Below are 19,038 nucleotides of genomic sequence, written 5' to 3'. Positions count from 1 at the left end.
AGCACTACTGTTGACACACAGGAATCCAGACCTTCACACACACACGCACATACACACACTCACACACATATGCACTCACACATACTCTTAGACCAGGAAGATTCTCCCCAACACACAACAACTCGCTCCTCTCTCCCTCTGACTGAGAAGAACAGGAATCCAAAAACAGTGGACTCAAGGACTAATCTTCTTTCTCCCTGAATTGTTTTTGGTTTTGAGAGGGAGAGAGGGAGCAAAGGGGCAAAGAGAGGGAAGAAAGCCAGATGAAGCTCGTGCATTTTAACTAGATAGGACAGGCAGCAGTTGTGTTTTCGTTTTATGTTTTATGGTTTCTTTGTGTGCTGCTGAGCTGCAGATCAGAGGTTGGGAATTTTGAGCTGAAAATCTTGACTAGCTTCCAGCGCCTCTCTTGCATGTGTCTGGACGGTTTTGCTGGTGTGTGGCAGAAGAGGGAAAAAACACAGAATTGAGAACACGAGGCAGTCATGGACACCACCGTGCTTCAAACGAGTACTTCAATGGACCGGATTTGCACAATGGTGGTGGCCAAAGTCCATTCCAGGAGTTACTGACGACTTTCAGGTACATTCTTCACATCAATCCCTAAATGTCTTTGTTCAACCAACATGTCTTCCATAACTGCATTTCATTACAGCTTGTAATTGTTATTGAATATGTTTTCATATTATATTGTTCAGTTTTCTTATTATGCCTATCTAATGGTGTTTGTACAGAACCCATCTTTAAATTATTCCACTTTTTGCTTCCCTTGAGGCATGGGCTAAGGTCCAGTATAAGTTGCTTGGATAGCAAGCAGAGACACTTCCCTTCAGCCCTTCCGTTACACTACATACACGATAAGATGCCAACGAGCCAGCTTGAGAGCTTGTTGTGTTTGCATATCTAATGATGTGTCGGCTGTGTGTGATGTGGAGTCCTGTGTAGGGCTGTAACAGCGAGCGTGCAGCTGGAGAAGCGGAAGGCAGGTGAGTGCATGTCCAGAGCACGCAGTGAGGAGAGCTGTAAAAAAAAAAAAAACATCTGAACATAGCTGCATGACAGAATAGCTTTGCTCTCTTTTCTCTACTGCGTTGTGTCCACTGATTTGAAGAAAGACATGTTTGAGGGTCTTTGCTTGAACTGATATCTTTGATACCTTTTTCTTCAGTCTGCCAGAGTGGGTTACTGCCTGCTTACAGTCATGGCCAAGCAGCAGTTTTAAGCTGAAGTTTGTTAATCCTGTTTGATGACTGATCAATGAGTCTAAGAGAGTTTGTGTCTTGTATACCTGCTGTACAACCAAGACGTTAAAAATTCTCTTTTTATTAAAGGTTTGTTTTTGTCCATGATCTTATTACTGAGTGGATGGTTGTAGTGACCCGAAGAGAGCGTTAAGTGCTGCAATTTCGAAGTGACGCACTGTGTAAATTACAGCTATGTGAATAATATGGCACTTCAACTCGCTAAATAATCATTGAGTGCAGCTCAAATGCCTTAAACTTCAGCCTGGAGAGAAATCATTTGTGGGTTATGCTCAAGAGAGGAAAGGAAGTTGTATGACACATACCGTATCAGATGACAATAAAGTCATATTCATTCTTAGTTCTTTGTATTACTGCTTTGTCATATTACTGTCACTGTAATAGAGAGATCTCAGTTGCATTTCTCGCTGTATCAGTGCATCTGTTTGTGTCCTTGTTGAATGAAACGATATCAGGTGCCTTTTCAGGCTCCCAGGCGAGATACGCCATGTAAAACAGACGAATTATGTAATGAACCCATTTTTCAAACCACCCTATCATTAGAACACAGCAGACAGATAAAACCGTCAACAAAGAGGTCATCTGAGATGATCTCATTATGCTAGTGGACTGGAGTTAAGAAACAAGAGGTCAATGTTTTGTACTTGAAGTAAGAAACAAAAAAAAAATATGGGGTGAATCCCTAAGCGAGTACTTACTTTGTATTAAAATATAATATGAAGACAGTGAGGGAGGCCAGACTAAAGGAATGTCTATCAAATGCTTGTTGTGCCCAGATGTGCCAGGTTCTGTGACTCAGGGCAGGGTCAGCGTCTTACACCGTTTACTCATTCTCTCATGTGTCTGTCTGGCATACAGTAATGTCTCCATTCAAACCCAACTCATTACATCTCAGGAGCAGATGTGGGAAGACAACCGTGCATAATGGACAGGTGGCTTCTTACAAGCACAAAGTTCAGACATGACTTATTTAACATGCAGAAATGCAGTCTGTTATTAATTTAAAGGTGAAGCTCAAATATAATGCTAATTATAGTGCTAAATATGCAAACTTTGGCAAATTTATCTTGACTGATTGATTCAATCCAAGATAATCAGTAACCATTCAGCGTCTCTTTGTCACGTAGCTGTCCATTGATTGTTAGCTAGTTGTTATCTAACGAAAGAAGCAAACTTTATAAACCACATGACTTGAAAGCTTGCGTTACAGTCAAGATCTTTCAAAGTGAGTCATTTTTTTATTTACATCACATTTACAGTGCAGAATTTATACACTTCATGTCCTAACTGATTGATTTACTTTTGTTTGTTGCTCAAATATTTGGTTTCTTTACCCTGAGCCATTGCACATCCCGTGGCATTTATTGTAAACGTAGGAATTTGGGATTTAAATGCAGCATGTCTTTTCGGCAAGTCCCTTCTGATTTACAGTTTTATTTACCTCCCTGTTCTCCCTCTATCTCTCCATCTCCACCCTCCTCTTCCTGTATCTCCTCCCCTTGTGGACTCACTTTGGAGCACCTGCCCCATCACCTGTCAGTCAGAGGAAGCAACCCAGCTCTGGATCTGCACCTACATGTATTTGGGCTGCAGATTTGCTTTAAAAGGACGCTGCGGCTTACTAATGAAGCCTCCACCCTTCTTCCCTCCCCCTTCTGTCAGTCCGTGCTTTTTAGGTCAATGGGACTACGGAGGCTAAAAGAGGCCCTCAGGGGCACCTGGCTTTGTTGCTATTGCCATTTCATTCAACTCTGTTTGCCAGGCTTATTGTTAATAGTACACACAGAGTTGCCAGAGCTCACCTGCAGAATGAGTAGATGGTGAAGGAAGAGGAGCAGGGCTGTGGGGGTTGGAAGATTTGACCTTCTGAAACCTCACCTGGGGCGAGTTGCTGTGGCACCAGCGACCAGGATGTAGTCACACAAAAACGGAGTCTGTTGTTCTGTTGCATGAGCCAAGGCACACAAGGCTCTGTGTTCGTCCCCCACCGCAGCTTGCTGGGCAATTTGAGTGGAATGACAAGAGCTTAGTTATTTGGGGAATGCAGAAAGTGTCTGCATGTTTAAGACCTTTGTTGGGAACAGGCATGAGGGGGTTGAGAGTTTTTTGGAGACTGGTAATGAAAATGAACTTAATTTCTTACTGTCTTTCTACCTTGATTGTTCTGCAGACATGACAACATTTGCACATTGTGCATTGGACCTCTATATGTTATGGTCAGCGGACAGTGGTATGAGTTATCACTCAAAATGCATACACGGATGAGCCAAGTAACATATAAATCTGGAGCTGACACTGGATTGATATGTTCATATATGTTTTGTTATTACTCTACAAAATTAACCAAATCCTAAAGCCAAAATAATTTTTTGACCACAAACAACTCTACAATTTTAGCAGGTCTGCATGTGCAAAAAAAACAAACAAACAAAAAAAATGCCTAAACCCAGTGCTCCAATATGTATAGATTATAGAGCATAATCTGAGCCGTTATTGCGCCTCATTTATTGCTATTCGTCCCTCTCATTAATCTATGTGCAGCCAATATCATGCTCCATTGCTGCAACTGATGTGTTTCATTTAGACCCACACATACCCACACATGCACGCTCACCTACCTACATGGTAGAGGAAAAAAAAAGAAAAAGGATTTTTTTTCTGGTTCCTCCAGTCCCTGTACTGACCACTATTTGAGTGAATTTTTTATGAGCTTTTTGTTCGTATCTCCATGTGTGTGGGTTTTCTTTGTAAAGCGATCCTCAATAAGCCTGCAGGTATGTGTAAAAGGCCCATCCCTGGCTCACACCTGTCTAGCTCTGAAGCCTGCAGGCTGTTTCAGGCTCCCATTTGGCCAAGTCCCATCACATCTAATACGATACCGTGCAAGCCTTGCTCAGGCACTTACCTCGGGAATGACTCTGCGCAGAGAACACGCAGCTAGCTCAGCAAAGCCGTTATTGTGTAGTCGGCTTTCAAGAGGCTTTTGAAAGACTTGCGAGTGTCACGAACCGGTCCGTGTTTAAACATGAAGAGACGCGATTTTGTTATTTAACTACTAACATCTGACACCGAACTAATAGTTTTCACAAGAACTCTTGGTTCATTTTTAACTGAATGTAGAACAAATCTAAACAAGGGCTCATGGGATGGTCAAGGTGTTTTCAAGAAACAGATCACATTTCAAAACAAATAGCCGTGTGTAACTTGTACTTACCTGCCTCTGTCCTGATAGTTACCTGGAGGGGGAGGGGAAATTTTGGCTCAGTTCACCAGCAGAGCTAAACAAAAAAAAAAACACAAAAAAAATAAACTCACAAAAAAAAACAAAAAACAGGACATTGAGTACAAATTAATTAATCATAAGTTCACCACAACTCTTTTACATCAAATTTCTGATTAAGCAGTTTAATTGTTCCTGAACAAGTATAATTAAGTGAATATATGCAGGAAGATTTAAATGCTCTCATAGTTACAGTTAAGATGGCAATAATGCAGTAAGGTGGAGGTAAATTAGAAAGTTATTAGAATGTATGTATGAACAGAAGTAAAAAAAAGAAAAGAAAAAGAAACTAGAGTTAGAGCAATGCCACTGTGGCTACAAAGTCTGTACTGGAAATACGATTTGTTTTTTTGCATGCATAAAAATGCTAAAGAATCCACACCGCTAGCATTAGCCACCAACTAGGAAGCAGTGGCTAGCAGCTAGCGCTAGCGCTATGGTTTTTTTACTGTTTTATATCCCTCTTCAAGAATTTCTCTTAAAAGGAGAAAATCATGACAATTCTGCATAGCGAGGGAGTGACTGAATGAAGGATGGAAGGAATGAAGACGTAAAACACACACACTCTGAGAAAAACCATTTATTTAATTTTATTTTAGCAATTTAATTTGTGCCAATTTAATTGATTACTCAATTTAATCAACATTTTAAAAAGTGTATTGCATTAATTTAATTTATTTTGTTGTATTTTATTTCTTTTATAAAATATTTAAAAAAATTATTATATGTATATATATATATATATATATATATATATATATATATATATATATATATATATATATATATATATATATATATAAAAGCGGGCATTTTATTTAAATTTATTTTTAAAATATAAACTGTTGAAATGGTAATCACAAATGTTAATAATAATAAACTGAGTTATTAAATAAAGCACAACCAATTTTATGTTTTGCATTTCTTCCCCCTAACTGTACCAAAATTTAAAATTTAATGAAATATTAAATGTAAAAGACACACACACACACACACACACACACACACACACACACACACACACACACACACACACACAGAACCGTGAATTTTGTGTATATAATACTATATAATATTATATTATATAATATCATATTATATTATATTATATTATATATTATTAATAAGTATATTATATTACATTTTTTATATATATATATATATATATATATATATATATATATATATATATATATATATATATATATATATATATATATATAATATATTATTATTATTATTATTATTATTATTATTAGCATCTAATAGAATTAATTTAATGATTGAATTAGTCATTCACATACAAGCACCAAAAAACAATGATGCTTTCATGTATACTTTAATGTAAATGGTGAATAAAATAATGGAGTTTGCTACACTTTTCCTGTTCTCTAACATATTTTCTTTTTCTTTCTCTCTCTAAGACTAAACTAGCTAAAACTTCTTCCCATATCCAGTTATCAATGCTAAAAAAAAAAAATTCAAATAAATAAGTGTTTTTATATGTCGGACACAAGAAGTGATTTTTACGTGTTTATTTTTTAGCTTAATAACCATTAGTGTAGCTATCTCTCTATTACTCTCTGGGTTGTCTGTCATCCTGACTTATCCCTCTGAACATTTAAACAAATTTTACCATCATTGTATCAGAAAGGGTTGACATTTTCAAAATAAAATGTATTTCTGGAGCTTAGATCTGCTCACTATTTACATAAACTAAAGCCAGGTTTAGACAGTGTGATTACAGCAGTCTTTCAAGATTATCACTCGTCATACTATATGAGACATCCCTAATGAAATCTTTGCCAAATTCTGCAATGCACTTTAATAATGTGTTCTTCGTGTCAGATTATATGTTAAGGATTCTCTAATGATAGACCTGTAATTAAAAACTTCCTAATATTTGATAATTTAATTAATCAGCTTGATCTGTGGAGTGAAAAAATTGGGTGTTACATTTAAAAAATAAATAAATAAAGTTGAGGTAATAAAGATAAGCATATTCGGTTAATATTTTGCCATCGCCACTACCGTTTGTCTCCTACCAGTGAACACAGATTTAGCTTACAATAAAATAAACAAATGAATAAAAACAACTTTTATATATATATATATATATATATATATATATATATATATATATATATATATATATATATATATATATATATATATATATATATATATATAAACATAATTGTTATGCTTTAAATTTAAAGTGAAAGCCTTTTCAGATGGTCTAAAATGTGGCACTGTGCCATGCGCAGTGGCAAAACGCTCCTTTCCCTGATAATGAATGTGCCAATCTAAACACAATCAGAGCAGTGAGGTGGAAAAACAATGCCCACACATGCCTTAGGTCATATTCACTTTCACTAAACTATTTACTTGCTTGTTTTTTTAATTGGGTTTTCTTTTCAGACTACACTTTGCCTGTGCATACAATAAACCCACTCCACTATGACAGGAAATTCCCAGCACAGGGTGTTCTGGTGCATTTTTTTCAACCACTGCATTTTTTGTGTTTATGTGTCAGAGTGATCGAGAGGACCGTCTGAGTTTGTTTTACGATGAGGTCATTGGGTCAACAATGTGACTGCCCCAAACAGTGACTGGCATGGACATGGGAACACCAAGGCATGTTCAATAAATTGACTGTCTCCTTTGGGCAGAATCTGTCTCTCACCATCTCTCAAGTGTTGCAGGCTTGTGTGAGGGTGATGCTTTATAATGGGTTGAGCTAGGAATTCTGTGACTGTCATGGTGGAGTAAGTAGAGTAAGGCCTCAGGCAATATGGGGGAGATTCTGACTCCCTCTAAAATGTAAACATAGCAAGCCATTACTCCCAGCTGCTCCTGCTTACCCTGTTCAAGGTAAAGTCCATACCTGTTAAAATTAAAATTCACTCCTCTACTCTTATCACAGATAAGAGTGTTTGTTTTGGGGGTTTTTTACTGGAAAAAAATCCATTACTCATGATTAGGCATGCATTAGACACATTAGTAAAGCATGCAATAGAGCTGCTTATTAAACTTGGACTATGAATTTCAAATGCAATCACCATTAAGCTGTTAGCTCTGTACCTGGAAATATCAATCAAGTCTTAGCCTGAAAACCAATTACCCCAAGCAAATTATTCATTAACCACTATGAATTATTCATTAACAACAGCGAAATTATAATAAAAAAGTCTCCGCCCATGTACAGTATATATATTCAGAGTTTAATACAAGAGTTACTTATTGAAAAAAAAGTACATCAATCCAATCACCCTGTCACTTATTGTGACTGCGTATTGCTAACTGAAGTGTGTGTAGTGACAGCTTATCCTGAGCAACATGCTTTCTGCAAGTGCGGAAAAGATTGCCTCAAGCTCAATGGCCACCCAGACCCTGGCCAATTAGAGCAGCTGTGTGAGCTTGGGCCAGTGCAATATAACACACAAACAGAAGCCTGTGTCACCACACTGTTAGACCCTGCAACTAAAAGAGACACTCACAATGAGGGAAAATCCCTGAAATAGGGCAAAATAAGAAGCAGGAAGTTTGGAGACTTAACCAAGGATTATAGTCCTGGAAGTGGTTTATGTTCTCATTTTAGTTTGTGAATAGTACATTTTTTCTTTTGCTTTCCTCCCTATTAGTCTGCATTTGTAAAGTTCCGTTTGAAGACTCTTGCTAAATTAAGTTGAGAACACTAAGAAATTCCTTAGTAACCTAAGTAAGTAAATTATGAACTATTGTTGAAACGTTGCACATTTCATTACTAGAGACCCTCCATCATGCTGATTATCATCAGACAACATGGAGATAAACTATTATACAGTAGGAATGACCAAAAAAAGACACTAATGCATCATAAGCGGCCTATATCCTACACAGAATATACTTTATGACACTCATTAACTCAATACATAAATAAAAAAAAACTTATATCAATTATACAAATGTTACATAATTGAATATTGGTTAAGGTTTTTTTTATACAGACATGCCTATGAATATTAAACTACAGTAATCCTCTATTTATTGCGGTGGTTACGTTCCAAAACAGTCCACGATAAACAAAAAAGCGCGATAAACTGACGCCATGCCAAAATGCTATTTTATGTATACAGTACTGTACTGTATTAACATTTTACTTCATTTTATAATTATAATATAATATATATTATATATAATTATAATAATTATATTATATTAAAAAATTCTATTATTTCAATATTAAAGTCCATAAAAACAATTCCTATAAGCTTTTTGGCCTATCGTGCTATCCGGGAGAGACCGGGAAAATTAGCGAAACAATTTAGTTTAGTGGCAAATGCAATTCTGCAATAAACCGGGGGCACGAGATTCGAACCGCAGTAAAGTGGGAATTACTTTATTCTTAATGAAATATTTGTTTGCTTTGTTTGTCTAAGCTTATAGTAATATATCAGAAGTAGCTTGGCTTGCAACCGTTACAACTATTACAATGATAATTTATTCTTTATTTTGTACTTTCTATTAGAGGATTGTTATTTATTGCCTTTTCTCCAAATTAAAAAATTATTGATAGTTTCTTGAATGAATTTGTTATGGCTGTGTTTTTCCCATTAAGATCTATGAGCTTACAAACATTACATGATTTGGTTATTTACTTACACTGAACTAAGGAATCATTATTTAAGAAAGAGAGAGAGAGAGAGAGAGAGAGAGAGAGAGAGAGAGAGAGAGAGAGAGAGAGAGAGAGAGAGAAAAGCTAACAACCTACATTATTATATATAAACTAGGTGTCAAAATTAATGCATTGATAATTATGTTAACATTAACGCAAATGAATTTTAATGGCACTAATTTTATTAATCGCGTGATTCATACACATGCATTTTTTGTTTCTATTTTTATTCAAAATAAACTAACAAATAAATAAATAAAAAGAGGGGAAATGAAAACCCTCAAAGCCACACACATTTATTCACAACCTTCATTCTTTACTCAGATATAAAAAACAAATAAACTCCACTGAAAAAAATAATATACATACATTTGCTTAAAGCATTCATATTTTCCATGCCCCTGTTTTAGAGTATTAAAATCTTAAAAAGTGTTATTATTCACAAGTTAACTCGTGACAAATGTGTGATTAATCGGTTTTAATATTTTAATCAATTGACAGCCCTGTTTATAGAAGTATTACTTTTATAATTTCAAGCTTATAGAATAAGAAAATCTAAAGTTTAAAATGTATGAAATAATCCAAAATGTTTATGTAATTAAATATAATATTACATTAGAAACTATTAGATCAATTATACCACAGTAAAGACACTTTAATTATTTTTGCCTGGTTATCCACTGTTAATAGTATTTGTACTGTGTAGCAAAGTGATACTGTCCTTCATTAGTACTAACAAAGCAATTAATTATACCATTTCAGATTACTGTTAATTCCTTTGATTATTAATTACATTAACTTACTACATACATTTACTATGCATTTTGAAATTTCTCTTGCACAGCTACTGTGTTATTATAGCGAAAGTGTTGCTATTAAAGCTACATTTCCTCTTCATAACTATGTGCAGTCTCCAACATAAACTCCATGCACTGTTGTGGATAATGGATACTTTGAAGTGCCCCAACCTGACAATGAGCAAACACTGATTAGTTGATTGAAAATTGCATAGAAACCGACGGTATTCACAGCGCAGAGATCACGCCAGCTTTAACTGTCTGTGTGTGCTTACGCACTGTGTCAGAGAGAAGAATTCGCTTCTTTAATCACAGCCATCTTAAAAGACCTGCCATGTCTCTGTTCATTTAGCATGCAGACACAGTGACTTAAAGGAGCCTAGTGAAATTACAGGGAAAATGAAAACACCAAAGAAACGTACGCAAATAACACCTTCAGAGAAAGACAAATTACATGTTTTTTTTTCTTTTTTATTGTAAACCATAAACGACACGGGGCATTAAAGTGATGGAAAAGGTGTAAGCTAATGGGCTGTAATGGAGTGTGTAATGGAATTCATTTTGCCAGGAAGGTTATGGACAGCATTAAAATGTCAATTTGCAAGATTGCAAGGTTTGATTTAATTTTATTGCATGTCAGTGTATGGCAACTTTGTTGTTCTAAGGTTTCTAGAGGTTTAATAATTAAAGAATGAATAAACTTTGGAAAATCATATCTTAAGTGTACTAGGGCATAAAGAACCTTTGCACTGTAGTAATCAGTGTAGCTGAGTGGTTTTAGTTTACCAAACAAATCTCCACTCATTTTGAATTGTACTTCATTTGTGTGTGTGTGTGTGTGTGTGTGTGTGTGTGTGTGTGTGTGTGTGTGTGTGTGTGTGTTTGTGTACAATCCCAATCTGTTCCCACACCCTCTCAAATCTCCTGTGCACCTAATAGCCTTCTGAGAATAAAGAGATCCTTTGTTTGGCACAGGGAACAGGTAACCATTTGTGCAGTGCGTCCTCTGTGTTGTGTTTATGCGTGATTGTAATGTGTGTGCTGTGGTGGTGGAGATGGGTTTTAAATTGGCAATGAGTTTATTCAAAGCAAGTGGACTATATTTTATGCTTGTCATGCCAGGTTTGTCCCAGGGGTGTCCTTAATATAGTTCCAGTAAAAGGAACAACTAACATTTCAGGCAGAAACAAAGCCTGAGACAAAAGGAGAAAAAAAAAGATTTACCATTTTCCTTATATTTACCATAAGGCCCTGATCATTCAATATATGATTTCTTGTCATAAGAAATATACCTGCGTTTTTGTTTTTGTTTTTTTTAAAATGTGTCCTTGAGATTTTTGGATCTTCAAAAAAGAAGTTTTGGGTCAATTACAATGACATAAAGCACAGTTAGTAATAAGTGCAGGTGCTCTACTGACCTAGTTTGTTTGTTCTACTCAAAGGAAGTTTGTGGAGAAAAAGAAGGTTAAGCAGAAAGTAACAGATTTTCTTCCAATGAGATGATTTTTCACACACTTTTCAGTCTGTTCAGTAATTGTATTTTGGACTGGCTCTTGGCTGTGAACTAGTGCTGCAGTGGCTATGCAGGACTAACAGTGTCTGGGATAAACGTGGCAGAGGCAGAGGGAGGGGGATAAGTACAGGGGCTGAGAGCTGAGAAACCACACTCTTTAATTAAAGCAGGAAGACAGCACTGAGACTCTGACAGAGCCCAACCATGCACAGGGGGAGGAGAACAGTCTGCTCTAAAGTTAGCTTTACCCAGCAACACCAGGATGTGCACTGACAGATGGGCTTTGGTGTGTCCAAGCCTGCCCTGGCAAGGAGAAATTATTAATATTTTCTTCTGTGTATGAGAAAGCATGCTGATGGCTCATTAGCACTCTTGTTAAATGTTTCCTTTAGGATTCCGAAAGCATTTTATTTTGAGTTTGTTACTCTGAAGGAACCCTGGATTTTGATTTCAGGAAAAGTAAAGCACTATCCACAACTATTCTTTTGAAATGTGAGATGTTCCAATAATTCTATATATAAAGTCTTTTTTTTTTATCATATACTATAACATGTCATATTAGTGACATACTACAACCATGATTTGTATTGTAATTGATTCTCAATCTATATATTTTATATCTTCTCCACAGCTCCCATGTGTCATCTAAGCCATGCTCCCTGGCTATGGATTCTCTCTTCTCCCTGACTTCAAGCCGCACCTCCACGTGTTCTGTTGCCGAGCGGAGAGCTCTGCCATGTGGATCCCTGGTTCACCTGAGTCCCAGGCTTTAAACAACTCTCAGGAGAACAGGCCTATTCTGCGGCAACACATTGCCGTGTGTCAGCAAGAGACACTGGCCTTCATTGACCTTCAGCAGCCTAAAACAAATGGCTTTTGTCCGTCATCGACATTGGGAAGGCACAGTTCATCACCATGTTCCTCTGGCTTGCCTCATAATGGACCTTCCTTGAACTGCTGCTTAAATGGAGAGACAAATGCAAACACAGCCCATGTAAACCTTGACCAGGATAGACATGACAGGGAAGAAGTTCAGGAAAATATCAGGGCACCCTTTGTGGACTCACTTAAGACAGACTCCGAAACACCACCATGTAGTCCCAAAGATCTGTTCCTTCCCCTGTCATCAGTGTATGAATGCAGGAGCAGGGACTCTCTGAACTCTCAGCAGGCCAGCTCTCCCTGCTCCTCAGCAAGCCCAGTGCCACAGAGCCCTGAACACTTTCGTCTACAGAGACGAGCATCACAGGGATCTTCAAAGGAGAAGTCTCTGCGTAAGTGGTACTATAATTCAGCTTATTCATGACACATTTTTGTCTTAAAAAGACACTGTGGATTAGACGGTGTAATGCTTATACACAGTTATGGCCTATGACTTATAAATATTGTAACAGTATAACCTAGTTCCACTTAAAATTTTAGACATTTAAGACTATTTAAAACAAAGATAACGTATCGGTATGTGGTAAATACTATGAATTCCTAAATTAAAAGCTTGTATTATTTAGTTACCAATTCTGCACCTTGTGTATCATGTGACAGGGCGCAAGATGAGGGTGTACTCACCTGACAGTGTAAGTGATGACTCTCTAAACAGCCCAGTACTCGAATGTGACCACCTGTTTCCTGGATCCTTTGAGTCCTTCATAGAGGAAGAGTTGGGATTAGTGGGCTCCACCGTGCCCACATTGCAGAGTTCCAGCTCTTTCTTAGATTTGGATGAAGAACCTAGACTTCCTTCTACTTCTACCCAATCATCGCTGGTTTCAGATCCCACGACTGAGGATGTGTCATTGGGGGGAAGGGTGAGTGAGGGAAGGACCAGAGAAGTGGACTTAGGGGATGGTGGGTCTCTCCAGGGGTCAGCCTTTTTAGGTGCAAACTCACAACCCATACCCCTGGCCCAATCCCGTTCCTCAGACCATGAACGACGACGATTCTCAGCTTCTGAGCTCATATCACGACTTCAGCTTTCACAGAGGAAAAACTCATTCAGCCTAAGACTGGGAAAATCACTGTCCGCCCGAGTGGCCTCCCGGGACCGTCACCAATCTGTAAACTCTGGTCCAGACTGTGAGTGTTTTTAAAACTTATTATATTTCCACTCCAAATTAATGCATTATGGAAGTATTTTACCTAACATTTAATATAGTAGAAAAAAAGACTATCAGATCTCTTTTGGTTAAAAACTGTTTCTGGGATTTTTGTTCTGACACATGGATGCTACTTACCCCCTCACTAATTTCTCTGTCTGTAGACAAACTCAACACCAGGCAGCGCCTTTCAGCGGGTTCAAGTGACAGCACGCCACATAGCCCGGTGGGATCTGCGCCACCACTGCCCTCTGCTGACAGCACTCTGCCACAGCACAGAAGAAGTTCCAAGCTCAGGTGATTTATTGTATTCAGCTATCATTTTTCCATCTTAACCATCATATCATTTAAAAAAAATTATTGTTCTTTTACTCTTCCCTGCAAAGTATGAGAAAAGATTCAATCGATGAGAATGCAGATACCCCACTTCAAAGTTCCAAACGCCTCTCAAGGTTTCTGCCTAGTTGTAAGTGTGACCTTAAGGGGTATTTATAAAGATGTTGGGATATTTGAAAATGCACATTTCCTTCATCCTCCTTTTTTCTATACTAGTGGTCCTGTACCAGGAATACAGTGATGTGGCAATTAATCGTGAGATCCAGAGACAACAAGGAGCCGAGCCTGGAATGGAAGATGATCGGGGTGGGGACAGTGCATCCCCGAGCAATCTCTCTCCCTCCAGTTCCTTTCGTTCTTCACGGGGCTCTGCCTTCTCCCTCTGGCAGGACATTCCTGATGTGCGCACCAGTGGACAGCTGGACAATTTTAGCAATGAGGAGCGCAAACTGCAGGAGGTATTTCCATTGCTGCCCTTAGTCGCATCTATCCACTTTAGTTTAACAGGTCCATACTTCTTACAGACTTATCCACTGGTTTTTACACTTTATCTCCCACTTCAGGCTAAGTTTGAGTTGGTGACAAGTGAAGCTTCGTACATACGCAGCTTGTCCATAGCAGTTGACCACTTCATGATGTCTTCAGAGCTAAATGAGTGCTTGGGGGCTCAAGAGAAACAGTGGCTTTTCTCCAAATTGCCTGATGTCAAGGATGTCAGTGAGAAGTATGTAGACAGGATGAATGAAGTATGCAGGCTGTGCTACCTGCAATGCTTTTTTTTGGTGAAATGTCCTTACACATGTCACTTTTGTTTTATAAAACCAGCTCCTTTTGCTAGTGTATTTCCACTTATTAAAATTGATTGATTTTTCCATTAGATTTTTACAGGATCTCGAGCACCGGTTAGAAGCAGACATCTTGCGCTTCGATGTGTGTGACATTGTCCTGGACCACTGCCCTGTGCTGCGGAGGGTCTACCTTCCTTACGTTACTAATCAGGCCTACCAGGAGCAGACCTACCAACGGCTTCTGTAAGCTGTTTTACTATTTGAAACTTATTTACAAATAGAAGCTTAATTTAGGCTTTCCCAATTTTTTGTCATTGTATAGTAGATGGCTTATAGTTGGATGAAGCTTGAGCTGATTTTAGGGTAAAATGTGTCGATTGAGTATTTACTTTTACTGGCCAGTGGAAGAAGTCTTTACCTAGTGCACTAGAACAGAGCATGAATCCGGTAGCTTTGATGTTCACCACGTGATTCATTTCCTTTTTTTTGTAGACAAGAGAATCCCCGCTTCCCTGGAATCCTTGCCCGTTTGGAGGAAGACCCAATTTGCCAGCGCCTCCCCCTTACATCATTCCTCATTCTGCCCTTTCAAAGGATCACACGGCTGAAAATGCTGGTGGAGGTGGGCAGCATATCCACTGACCAACTATTGATCATTCCTCATTACTAAATCCCGGGTATTTTACAAGAATGGTAGTTTTCCATGTATAATTGTACCAAATCACTTCTACAGACCAAAACATAGGACTGATTTAAACTTGTTACAGAACATTCTAAAGAGAACAATGCCTGGTTCACGAGATGAGGACACGGCCACCAAGGCGTTTAATGAACTGAAAAAGGTAGCAGTGTTCTAATTCTCTTTTAAATGTACATGCCCCTGATTAATTTTGGTATGGACAATGTAGAATTCCCAATAACAGATATGCTAAAATGAGATATACAGACTAATTATTTATCTGAATTAAGATGCCCCATAATGTGCTGATACAGATTATAAAGGAATGCAACTCCAGTGTGCAATCCATGAAGAGGATGGAGGAACTAATTCATCTCAACAAGAGAATACACTTTGAGGGAAAGGTACTAAAAGTCATACTACTACAAAAATCATGAGTAAATTGGGTAAATTCTTAAAGTTAATTATTTTGCCTCTTGTGCTTTTTCTTTCCCCCCCCCTTGTCTTTCTCTCTGTTTCACTGTAGATTTTCCCTCTCATCTCTCAGTCTCGCTGGCTAGTAAAACATGGTGAACTACTAGAGGTGGACACACAAACCATGAGCATATCCGGGTCAAAGTTTAAACTGCCTACACGCCCTGTGTATCTGCACCTGTTTAATGACTGCCTTTTACTGTCCCGGAGAAAAGAGTAAGTGAATAATGAAAACGTGGCAGTAAAGGGTGAGTGTGGGAAAGTTAGCAAAAAAGATTTACATCTGTTTTTTAGACTGAACATGTGCTGTGGTTTTTTTTTTCCTCCCCACAGTTTGAAGGTTAGCAAAAGTCAGCATTTTTCTTACAACCCCTTATTACCAGCTAACAAACAGTCTGACACACATTATAGTTTATAAATTAGGATACTTACACAGACCTGTTGTTTCTGTTCCCTTTAGCACATGGAAATTCATGGTGTTTGTGCATGCTAAGATTGGTGAGCTAAAGGTGAAAGACTTGAGTCAGAAGCTTCAGGGCATCTCAGGCTTCATCTTCCTTCTGCAGCTGTGCGAAGGCCAGCAGCTCAAATATCAGATCCTGCTCAAGTCACAAACAGAGTGAGGCCTATATTCCATTAAACTTACAACCAAGTGTTCCTCATGCCTTAAGTACTGTGAGCTAAACTGATTATTTGCTTGTAGTATGTTTTGTGTTAAAAAAAAAAATCCAGAATCTCACAAGCTTTAACATTTTATCCGATTTAACAAAACAGACAGACAAACTGCTAAGCAAAAGAGTAATTAGAAAACCAACAATAATCCAACAAGCTGGCAAACAAACAAATATATTTCAAATTCACATTTAATAGATTCGCTAACACAGTCTTTGCAGCATTACAATTTCAGGTAAATATTCTACTGAGTTCTGACCTCAATCCTCTTATAGAACCCAATAGTTTTTTTTTTGATTGACATTGTCATTATTCTTTACCCTATAACAGATTTTCAACAGATTTTGCCACTCTGATGTGTTTCTTTCTCCAGTTTCCAGACAATTTAACTAAAATATTGCCGCTAATCTCTCACATAGAGGAACAATTTTAGTGGGCAAAGAAAGTGCATCGATTAAGGACTAATTTCAGATTAATCTTAATTAATATACATTAATAAAAACCTTGTCAGATCCTGGAAATTTAAACAAACAGGATACTTCGAATCTGCACTAGCAGCTTTTATTGCTAGTTTTTTATAAACTTTCCCCTCTGAACTCCAAAGGAGTGGCAAACAGCGATGGATCACAGCCATGATTCCTTCTGATCCAACTCTAGTGCACACTAGTGAAAACGAGGGTAAGATCACTTTAAGACTGCGTTTATATTTGAATAAGAACAAAAAAAAATTTATATACACTGAAAAGAAGAATTTGGACTCTGTTTTATCTTTGTGCAGATCTATCTCAGGTTCAGTGCATTAAGAGCTACCAGGCCCAGGAACATGATGAACTTACACTGGAGAAGGCAGATATCCTTCAAGCTAAAACCATTACAAGTGATGGTATGATACCAGATAATGAATATTTAATTTTTTTTTTTTTGTCAGTTGGTTTAAGATTATCTGGGACACTGGGTGAATATGATGGATTATGGGATTTGACGATTTTCATTGTTTCTTGCTTCCCAGGATGGGTGGAGGGGATCCGGTTGTCTGACGGAGAAAGGGGCTGGTTCCCCAAAACATATGTGGAAGAAATTACGAGTCGAAGCGCTCGTTTACGAAACCTAAGGGAGAATATTCGCATCAAGTGCGTCACCCAGAAACTAGAGGGCGAGCCTCAGTGAGGGCATGTAATATAGAGTATCATTTTATTTAAAACCATGATTTATAGAAAGAGAAAAATTTTATTTGATGTTACATTTTTCATGTTTTTGAAATGATCAAAAACCTGGATGTTCACACTAAACTTGGTAGATTTCCAAAACAGTAGGCACATACTTGCAATAATATAGCTACACATAAAAAAAATCAGTATCAACTTTAACATTACATTTTTGTTCTTTGTTGCTATTTGCATCTGTAGATATGTAGCATTTTTAAGGAACAGTTTGGGGAAATAAAAATGATTTACTTCCAGGATTCTATATACCTCTAGTGTAGCTTATCGGACAAAAAATGTTTGGTGTTCAAATTCAGCTTCTTTAATTTGGCCCTGGAGCAATGAAGCTAAATCAACTTTCACATTCACCTCAGATGACATTCTTTCTTATTGGTTGGCTGAGTCACACCATTGGCACATATAGTAGACACAGATCATAGATGTCAGAGCAGGTTATGCATGCATTTCATATTTTAAATATATAAACCAAATCAAACGATTGAATTGGTTGCCAGTAGAATTTTCAGCGCTGTAGCTTTGCTTTTTTTCATAGCAAACAGCACCTACATACTTTGAGAAAGCTGATAATTAAATCTATTTGAGATCACTTCACATCAAGACATGCTCTGGGGAAATTCTTTTCTTCACCCATTTCATTATTGAACACATTTCACAGTGCACAGAACAAAGAACACAGTGCATCCGTCACACCAGTAAAATTGACAAAAACATACAAAATGCTTTGGAAATTAGCTTGTACAGGGTTTTAAAACAATTCTGGTGTTTGCATTTCATTAAAAAAACAAAAAATATTACTTAAATCAAATTTGCTGCTGCAAATGATTTGCCTGTTTTTGTTCTACTTTTGACCATTATTTATGATGGTAAGATTTAACGTTTTCATGTGGATATTTTTGTACTTTCTTTTTGGAGGAAAGACTATAATTATAATTATGCTGAGCATGGTCTATAAAGAGCATTAGATATCTTTTCCTGTGTCGTGCATCTTTGTAAATCTCTCAAATAAACACAACTATTATTAACACATATTTGTTTTGTTTTAAACTATAGTTTGGGTGCAGTCGATAGGTGGTAATGTTGCCACCTTCTTGGAGCTCTGGATATTGTCTGTGTGGAGTTTTATTATTCCTCAGGTCTGTTGGTTCTGTCCAGTTTCCTTCCATTTACCAATTACTGGCAGGTGGGTGGACTGGTTGGTTGGCTGAGATAAATTGCCTCTAGCTATGAATGAGTGTGGGAATGTATGTGCATGGTACTGGAATAG

The 19,038-nt window shown here is 37.5% G+C and overlaps 1 protein-coding gene across 1 annotated transcript; it reads left to right on the top strand.

Annotated features, from left to right (window-relative positions):
• The first annotated feature begins 218 nt into the window (after window positions 1-218).
• Window positions 219-18,798, top strand: arhgef19 (Rho guanine nucleotide exchange factor (GEF) 19). The gene is made up of 16 exons (XM_083569806.1): window positions 219-582; window positions 12,141-12,783; window positions 13,052-13,582; window positions 13,767-13,899; window positions 13,989-14,068; window positions 14,155-14,396; window positions 14,502-14,662; window positions 14,817-14,969; window positions 15,219-15,348; window positions 15,494-15,568; window positions 15,720-15,809; window positions 15,932-16,095; window positions 16,340-16,498; window positions 17,156-17,229; window positions 17,330-17,434; window positions 17,561-18,798. Exons 2-16 carry the CDS (start codon window positions 12,162-12,164, stop codon window positions 17,716-17,718), a joined length of 2,877 nt encoding a protein of 958 aa, XP_083425932.1. The 5' UTR covers window positions 219-582; window positions 12,141-12,161; the 3' UTR covers window positions 17,719-18,798.
• The last annotated feature ends 240 nt before the right edge of the window (window positions 18,799-19,038 follow it).

Source organism: Silurus aristotelis (genome assembly GCF_946808225.1).
Source record: "Silurus aristotelis genome assembly, chromosome: 19".
NCBI lineage: Eukaryota > Metazoa > Chordata > Actinopteri > Siluriformes > Siluridae > Silurus > Silurus aristotelis.
This window is presented reverse-complemented; position numbering and strand designations above follow the sequence as displayed.

Bases quoted from the DNA above. Each gene is read 5' to 3' on its own strand.
- arhgef19 (XM_083569806.1), top strand. From the start codon at position 12,162: ATGCTCCCTGGCTATGGATTCTCTCTTCTCCCTGACTTCAAGCCGCAC. The intron at 13,900-13,988 runs GTGATTTATTGT...TTCCCTGCAAAG, and splicing joins AGAAGAAGTTCCAAGCTCAG to TATGAGAAAAGATTCAATCG. The intron at 14,397-14,501 runs GTATTTCCATTG...CTCCCACTTCAG, and splicing joins AGGAGCGCAAACTGCAGGAG to GCTAAGTTTGAGTTGGTGAC.